At 45.1% G+C, this 9,400-nt stretch overlaps 1 protein-coding gene across 3 annotated transcripts in view; it reads right to left on the bottom strand.

Annotated features, from left to right (window-relative positions):
- Positions 1-1,366: 1,366 nt before the first annotated feature.
- RABEPK (Rab9 effector protein with kelch motifs) overlaps positions 1,367-9,400 on the bottom strand; it is a 53,737-nt gene continuing 45,703 nt past the window's right edge. For all 3 annotated transcript variants that reach the window (XM_069748489.1, XM_069748490.1, XM_069748491.1), the window contains exons 7-8: positions 5,840-5,989; positions 1,367-1,779 (exon numbers count right to left, since the gene is read on the bottom strand). In XM_069748489.1, the coding sequence (XP_069604590.1) occupies positions 1,565-1,779; positions 5,840-5,989 (365 nt within the window). In that variant the 3' untranslated portion in view covers positions 1,367-1,564. The remainder of the gene's footprint in view (positions 1,780-5,839; positions 5,990-9,400) is intronic.

The raw sequence follows: 9,400 nt of genomic DNA, 5'->3' as shown, positions 1-9,400 counted from the left end.
ACCATGGAATTAATGGTGCTATATAAATAATAATATAGTGCTGCACAAATGTTGATTATGGCCCCATACAGACACTTGCCCCATATAGTGCTGCACAAACGTTATGGCCCCATACAGACACTTGCCCCATTTGCTGATGCTGCGATAAAAAAAAAAAAAAAAAAAAAATCACATACTCACCTCTCCGTCGCTCAGGCCCCCGGCACTTGCAATATTCACCTGCTCCTCGCTCCGGTGCCACTCTGTCTTCCGCACGGACGTTCAGGCAGAGAGAGCGCGCACTAACCACGTCACTGCGCCCTCTGACCTGAGTGTCACTGCTGAAGACAGAGCGGCGCAGGAACGGGGAGCAGGTGAATATCGTGCAGCGCTGCGCTCCCCGTTCTACTCACCTGCTCCTGGCGCTGTGCAGTCCCTGCTTTCCCGGCGCCCCTGCTTCTCCCTGTACTAAGCGGTTACCGTTACCGCTCATTACAGTAATGAATATGTGGCTCCACCTATGTGAGGTGGAGCCGCATCTTCATTACTGTAATGAGCGGTACCATGTGACCGCTCAGTACAGGAAGAAGCTGGGGCGCCGGGGAAGCAGGGACTGCACAGCGCCAGGAGCAGGTAAGTATAATTAGACAGCCCCCGCTCCCCCTCCACTGCCGACCCCTGGGTATGACTCGAGTATAAGCTGAGAGGGGGACTTTCAGACCCCAAAAATGGGCTGAAAATCTCATAATACTCGAGTATATACGGTATATTGTTTATAACTACAGTATGTCACTGAGACTATACTGAATATTTACCTCTGATTTTATTTATTTTTTGTATTTAAATCATTACTACCAATATCAGCTCTGACTGATTTTGCTCAGGCTAACAAATAGACCCCTCACCATTCTCCTGCTTAGACGAGGCACTTTGGTGTCGTCTTCTGTTTTTAATTTGTCTTCGTCTCTATTGAATTTATTATTTATCAAGAATTTAATTTTGTAATAAAAACTATTGAGTATTTTATATAGCTCTGGTGTCCATTTTTCTTCGGTTTTCTAAACAGTATAGACCCTGACTACTGAAAAAAAACAAAAAAAAACAACTGAGCTAGTCCCTGCTCGGTCAAACAAAACTGCTATCGTCGAAAGCAACCAATGATACTTGCAATTTAGTGCACACGGCCTGTGCAGACTAAGCTCAAAGAGAGTATGGCTCGTTTATCTCCGCAACTTCAAGACAGATCCAGTCTGCTCAGCCTCCCCAGCAGACAGAAGTAAAGGAACACCTAGCCTGGTTATATGCTGGGCTAGCCTGCCACTAATCAAAGCCTGCAGAGGATTTAACCCTATAATACCTGGCATTGTGACAATGAATACAAATCACATTTATGTTCCCCACTGTAGAAAAACCAGAGACAACTGGGTAAAATTTAATTAACTCATTCACCTCTTTAGTCATTTTTTGCAAGAATATTAGCTTCAACATAATAAAACAATTTGCACATTAGCCGATCAAAAAAATAAACAAAAAAAAACATTTATTACACTGCTATTTATACATACACCGCGGATCCTTTTGCTTATTATCCTATTAGTGCAGTTACATAGCAGTCATTGTACAGCTCTCCAGCAGTGTCCATGCCACCGAAAATAAGGCAGATTGGCACGGACTTCTCCAACATATCGTCCTCAGCAGAAGTGTCTATCCTTATTTTCCAAGGAACAAGACACATGGAATGATCTAGCCGTGCCGAGGGACTAGGGGAGTCGAACTTCATCTGGGTCCAAACGTTTTCTTCTATTGAAAAAGAAAAAAAAAAAAAGGTCAATTTATTCTGGTCAATTGTACTGTACATTTCTCCCTTTGCAATGCAGCAGGTGAAACCTGGGAAAAACACAATCCACTCAGCTCAATCACCTCCCTCTCATAGCCACAGAATACCCATGTGCAGGATGCCGACATCCCCACACTCGCATTCTAAGGAATGACCAAAAAGAAAAAGCAGCAGCTGCAAGCCAGTTTGAATATTTGCTATGAACTTGGTTCTGGTGCTGTATATTTATTATGAACTTGGTTCTGGTGCTGTATATTTATTATGAACTTGGTTCTGGTGCTGTATATTTATTATGAACTTGGTTCTAGTGCTGTATATTTGTTATGAATTTAGTTCTGGTATATATATGCACTATGAGATTGGTTCTGTGTAAGTACCTTGGTTCAGGTGCTGTATAATGGCTATCAAACCGGTTGTTAATCATACCCTTGCACCTGCATCTTTCCTCCTCTGCTTCCACATTTACTTAATTTTCAGAGAGGAGGAACTTGAATCTGCTGGCTGTTGGCAGCAGCAGATAGCTCAATTATATATATACTTGGTTCTGGTGCTGTATGTGTGTTATTAACTTGGTTCTTGTGTTGTGTATGAGCTATGAGATTAGTACGGGGACTGTATACAGGTCCTTCTCAAAAAATTAGCATATAGTGTTAAATTTCATTATTTACCATAATGTAATGATTACAATAAAACTTTCATATATTATAGATTCATTATCCACCAACTGAAATTTGTCAGGTCTTTTATTGTTTTAATACTGATGATTTTGGCATACAACTCCTGATAACCCAAAAAACCTGTCTCAATAAATTAGCATATTTCACCCATCCAATCAAATAAAAGTGTTTTTTAATAACAAACAAAAAAACCAACAAATAATAATGTTCAGTTATGCACTCAATACTTGGTCGGGAATCCTTTGGCAGAAATGACTGCTTCAATGCGGCGTGGCATGGAGGCAATCAGCCTGTGACACTGCTGAGATGTTATGGAGGCCCAGGATGCTTCAATAGCGGCCTTAAGCTCATCCAGAGTGTTGGGTCTTGCGTCTCTCAACTTTCTCTTCACAATATCCCACAGATTCTCTATGGGGTTCAGGTCAGGAGAGTTGGCAGGCCAATTGAGCACAGTAATACCATGGTCAGTAAACCATTTACCAGTGGTTTTGGCACTGTGAGCAGGTGCCAGGTCGTGCTGAAAAATGAAATCTTCATCTCCATAAAGCATTTCAGCCGATGGAAGCATGAAGTGCTCCAAAATCTCCTGATAGCTAGCTGCATTGACCCTGCCCTTGATGAGACACAGTGGACCAACACCAGCAGCTGACATGGCACCCCACACCATCACTGACTGTGGGTACTTGACACTGGACTTCAGGCATTTTGGCATTTCCTTCTCCCCAGTCTTCCTCCAGACTCTGGCACCTTGATTTCCGAATGACATGCAAAATTTGCTTTCATCAGAAAAAAGTACTTGGGACCACTTAGCAAAAGTCCAGTGCTGCTTCTCTGTAGCCCAGGTCAGGCGCCTCTGCCGCTGTTTACGGTTCAAAAGTGGCTTTACCTGGGGAATGCGGCACCTGTAGCCCATTTCCTGCACACGCCTGTGCACGGTAGCTCTGGATGTTTCCACACCAGACTCAGTCCACTGCTTCCTCAGGTTCCCCAAGGTCTGGAATCGGTCCTTCTCCACAATCTTCCTCAGGGTCCGGTCTCCTCTTCTCGTTGTACAGCGTTTTCTGCCACATTGTTTCCTTCCAACAGACTTACCATTGAGGTGCCTTGATACAGCACTCTGGGAACAGCCTATTTGTTGAGAAATTTCTTTCTGGGTCTTACCCTCTTGCTTGAGGGTGTCAATGATGGCCTTCTTGACATCTGTCAGGTCGCTAGTCTTACCCATGATGGGGGTTTTGAGTAATGAACCAGGCAGGGAGTTTATAAAAGCCTCAGGTATCTTTTGCATGTGTTTAGAGTTAATTAGTTGATTCAGAAGATTAGGGTAATAGGTCGTTTAGAGAACCTTTTCTTGATATGCTAATTTATTGAGACAGGTTTTTTGGGTTATCAGGAGTTGTATGCCAAAATCATCAGTATTAAAACAATAAAAGACCTGACAAATTTCAGTTGGTGGATAATGAATCTATAATATATGAAAGTTTAATTGTAATCATTACATTATGGTAAATAATGAAATTTAACACTATATCCTAATTTTTTGAGAAGGACCTGTATGTGCTTTCTTCTCGTACTGTAAATGTGCTAGAAGCTTGGTCCTGGTACTATATATATGTGTAAGGCCTTCTGGTGTTTTATTTATATCCTAGGAGCTTGGTTTTGGTGTTGTAATTTTGCTGTGAGCTTGGTTCTGCTACCGTATATGTGTTCTGATGTTAGTTCTTTATCTGTTATTTGATTAGTACAGGTGCTCTATGCGTTCTGATCATGGTTCTGTTGCTGTATATGTGCTATGAACTTAGTTTAGTGCTGTTTGTACTATGAGCTTGGTTCTGGTGCTGTGTATGTGTTCTGGTCTTGGTTCTGTATATGTGTTATGTATATGTATTATGTGCATGGAACTGGTGCTGTATGTGTTCTGATCTTGGTTCTGTTGCTGTATATGTGTTATGAACTTAGTTTAGTGCTTTTTGTACTATGAGCTTGGTTCTGGTTCTTTGTAGTCCAAGTTGCGAACATGTTAGAAATCATACTCCTGTACCAGAACCTTTCCTCCTCAGCCTCCAGATTTTATTAGGGATAGATGAACATTGGCTATTCTGGCTGTCATGTTGAACTAGAGCAGTGTTCCCCAACTCTGGTCCTCAAGAGCCACCAACAGGTCATGTTTTCAGAATTTCCTTAGTATTGCACAGGTGATAATTGCATCACCTGGACAGGCAAGAATTCAATCACCTGTACAATACTAAGGAAATTCTGAAAACATGACCTGTTGGTGGCTCTTGAGGACCGGAGTTGGGGAAAACTGAACTAGAGGAACTCTGATCCAGCTGGCTTTTGGAAGGGTTGAAGCAACAGGCAGCCCAAGGCCTTCTTATTTGCCCCTTTCTCCAAGTAACACTTCAAGAGCGCAACAGAGTCAACAATACAGTTTGACTAATATACGGTAATTTGTTTGTCTTGCAACAGTTGAATGTGCAAAGTAAATGCAATTTGTAGCTCAGTCAACTCTACAGAGATGAGGGGAGCAGCGGCGGTCAAGTGCAACCATGATCCTCCATTCAATCCTAACCACAATTAGGACAACCAGAGAATCGGTACACCCGTTCTCGTGAAAAATGGGGGTCCTTACGGTCAGTCCCTATTGGACAGACATTTAACCCCTGATCTGAGTAGGTGCGATAATGGTCTCTCATGCTGAAAACCCCTCAAAGGGATTGTGCAATAGCAACCAAGTTATATCTATTCGTAGGAAAAGTGATAACTTACTGATCAGTGGGTGTCTGACTGCTGGGATACGCACCAATCTGCAGATTGGGGAATTTATTTATTTTTTTTAATCACAGATGAAGAACTTTTATCCTCAATACAAAATGAAACGATCATTCGTCACTGCATTCATTTTCTATAGGGCTGCCAGAAAAGGCCAAGTGCAGTGCTCAGCAGCCCCAAAAGGAATGAATGGACGAGTGGTCTAGCACCCACATTACAGAATTATTGGGGATAAAAGTACCCCGTTCTGACGGATGCTGTGAACCCCCATACATCAATATGTTAATAGGTGATAACTTTTTTTTTTTTTACCAGACTGATTGCTGTCTGACAAAAGCTTCTCTACCCCCTCCATACCTGTGCACCATCAGGGTCCTTGTGTTATCATTGTGGAGAAGGGAAAAAGTTGATGACCAAACCAAAAATGATTCAGCATCTATAAATCCAACAATACTGACCCTTCATTGATCCAAATGTGGTGCTGGCAGTGAGTTGTGACAAATTATTGGTTGAATGTTGGAGGAGCCAAGTGAATGGCCACCTTTACATTAATTGGAATTTTTAGTTCTCATACCTGTGTCAAACCTGTACATTGTGCTTATAGGCCCGGCCTCTGTCATCCCGCCAAAGACATAAATATATTTTTTCCAGGACACTGCAGAATGAGCGGCACAAGCCGGAGGTGGCTCTCCTTGTGTCTTCAGCTGCTCCCACTTCATGGTATCTAACAAATAAAATATTTGATACACTCTAATCTGATAGAAAACAGTTTATCATTTTTCCCTGCACAACAATATAATGAATATTAAAGGGAACATGTGGCTCGATTCTTGCTGGCGATTAGCATAAATCAGAGAGAGACCTATCAAGGCTCGGACTGGCCCACCGGGGAACCGGAGGATCCTCCGGTGGGCCCTGGCACTGACACCTGCTGGCAGGGCCTCCCCCCGCTCCAGGGCCTCCCCCCGCTCCAGGGCCCCCTCCCCCGCTGCCGCCCGCCCACCCGCCTTGAATACTCACCCTGCCTGCTCCAGCGATGGTCTCGGCGTCTGCACTGCAGCTCGTCCTGAACGAGCTGTCACGTGACACCGCTCATTAAGATCATGAATATGCGCATATTCATGATCTTAACCCCTTCATGACCCAGCCTATTTTGACCTTAAAGACCTTGCCGTTTTTTGCAATTCTGACCAGTGTCCCTTTATGAGGTAATAACTCAGGAACGCTTCAACGGATCCTAGCGGTTCTGAGATTGTTTTTTCGTGACATATTGGGCTTCATGTTAGTGGTAAATTTAGGTCAATAAATTCTGCGTTTATTTGTGATAAAAACGGAAATTTGGCGAAAATTTTGAAAATTTCGCAATTTTCACATTTTGAATTTTTATTCTGTTAAACCAGAGAGATATGTGACACAAAATAGTTAACCCCTTCCCGACCCATGACGCCACGTAGGCGTCATGAAAGTCGGTGCCAATCCGACCCATGACGCCTATGCGGCGTCATGGAAAGATCGCGTCCCTGCAGGCCGGGTGAAAGGGTTAACTCCCATTTCACCCGATCTGCAGGGACAGGGGGAGTGGTAGTTTAGCCCAGGGGGGGTGGCTTCACCCCCTCGTGGCTACGATCGCTCTGATTGGCTGTTGAAAGTGAAACTGCCAATCAGAGCGATTTGTAATATTTCACCTATTATAACGGGTGAAATATTACAATCCAGCCATGGCCGATGCAGAAATATCATCGGCCATGGCTGGAAATACTAATGTGCCCCCACCCCACCGATCGCCCCCCCAGCCCCCCGATCTGTCCGGTACACTGCTCCGGCTCCCCTCCGTCCTGTGCTCCGCTCCCCCCCGTGCTCTTGTCCGCTCCCCCCGTGCTCCAATCACCCCCCCGTGCTCCAATCACCCCCCCTGCACTCCTATCCACCCCCCCCCCGGTGCTCCGTTCCACCCCCCCCGTGCTTCATTCCAGCCCCCCCGTGCTCTGTTCCACGCCCCCCGTGCTCCGTTCCACCCCTCCTGTGCTCCGATTCCCCCCCCCGTGCTCCGATACCCCCCCCCGTGGTCCCCCCCCACCCCATCATACTTACCGATCCAGCCGGGGTCCCGTCCGTCTTCTCCCTGGGCGCCCCCATCTTCCAAAATGGCGGGCGCATGCGCAGTGCGCCCGCCGAATCTGCCGGCCGGCAGATTCGTTCCAAAGTGCATTTTGATCACTGAGATATAATCTATCTCAGTGATCAAAATAAAAAAAATAATAAATGACCCCCCCCCTTTGTCACCCCCATAGGTAGGGACAATAAAAAAAATAAAGAAATTTTTTTTTTCCACTAATGTTAGAATAGGGTTAGGGGTAGGGTTAGGGGTAGGGTTAGGGTTAGGGGTAGGGTTAGGGCTAGGGTTAGGGCTAGGGTTAGGGTTAGGGCTAGGGTTAGGGCTAGGGTTAGGGTATGTGCACACGTATTCTGGTCCTCTGCGGATTTTTCCGCTGCGGATTTGATAAATCCGCAGTGCTAAACCGCTGCGGATTTATGGCGATTTACCGCGTTTTTTTCTGCGCATTTCACTGCGGTTTTACAACTGCGATTTTATATTGGAGCAGTTGTAAAACCGCTGCGGAATCCGCACAAAGAAGTGACATGCTGCGGAATGTAAACCGCTGCGTTTCCGTGCAGTTTTTCCGCAGCATGTGTACAGCGATTTTTGTTTCCCATAGGTTTACATTGAACTGTAAACTCATGGGAAACTGCTGCGGATCCGCAGCGTTTTCCGCAGCGTGTGCACATACCTTTAGAATTAGGCTATGTGCACACGGTGCAGATTTGGCTGCGGATTCGCAGCAGTGTTCCATCAGGTTTACAGTACCATGTAAACATATGAAAAACCAAATCCGCTGTGCCCATGGTGCGGAAAATACCGCGCGGGAACGCTGCGTTGTATTTTCCGCAGCATGTCAATTCTTTGTGCGGATTCCGCAGCGTTTTACACCTGTTCCTCAATAGGAATCCGCAGGTGAAATCCGCACAAAAAACACTGGAAATCCGCAGGTAAAACGCAGTGCCTTTTACCCGCGGATTTTTCAAAAATGGTGCGGAAATATCTCACACGAATCCGCAACGTTGGCACATAGCCTTAGGGTTAGGGTTGGAATTAGGGTTGTGGTTAGGGTTGGAATTAGGGGTGTGTTGGGGTTAGGGGTGTGTTGGGGTTAGGGGTGTGTTGGGGTTAGGGGTGTGTTGGGGTTAGGGGTGTGTTGGGGTTAGGGTTGTGATTAGGGTTATGGCTACAGTTGGGATTAGGGTTAGGGGTGTGTTGGGGTTAGTGTTGGAGGTAGAATTGAGGGGTTACCACTGTTTAGGCACATCAGGGGTCTCCAAACGCAACATGGCGCCACCATTGATTCCAGCCAATCTCGTATTCAAAAAGTCAAATGGTGCTCCCTCTCTTCCGAGCCCTGAAGTGTGCCCAAACAGTGGTTTACCCCCACATATGGGGTACCAGCATACTCAAGACAAACTGCGCAACAATTACTGGGGTCCAATTTCTCCTGTTACCCTTGTGAATCTAAAAAAATGCTTGCTAAAACATAATTTTTGAGGAAAGAAAAATGATTTTTTATTTTCACGGCTCTGCGTTGTAAACGTCTGTGAAGCACTTGGGGGTTCAAAGTGCTCAACACATATCTAGATAAGTTCCTTGGGGGGTCTAGTTTCTAAAATGGTGTCATTTCTGGGGGTTTCTACTGTTTAGGCACACCAGGGGCTCTGCAAACGCAACGTGACACCCGTAGACCATTCCATCAAAGTCTGCATTTCAAAAGTCACTACTTCCCTTCTGAGCCCCGACGTGTGCCCAAACAGTGGTTTACCCCCACACATGGGGTATCACCGTACTCAGGAGAAACTGGACAACAAATATTGGGGTCAAATTTCTCCTGTTACCCTTGGGAAAATTAAAAAATTCTGGGCTAAATAATTATTTTTGAGGAAAGAAAACGTATTTATTATTTTCACGGCTCTGCATTATAAACTTCTATGATGCGCTTGGGGGTTCAAAGTGCTCACCACACATCTAGATAAGTTCCTTTCGGGGTCTAGTTTCCAAAATGGGGTCACTTGTGGGGGGTTTCTACTG

Source organism: Ranitomeya imitator, chromosome 2 (assembly GCF_032444005.1).
Source record: "Ranitomeya imitator isolate aRanImi1 chromosome 2, aRanImi1.pri, whole genome shotgun sequence".
Classification (NCBI taxonomy): Eukaryota; Metazoa; Chordata; class Amphibia; order Anura; family Dendrobatidae; genus Ranitomeya; species Ranitomeya imitator.
The sequence above is the reverse complement of the archived record's forward strand: the minus strand, read 5'-3'. Positions and strand labels throughout refer to the sequence as shown.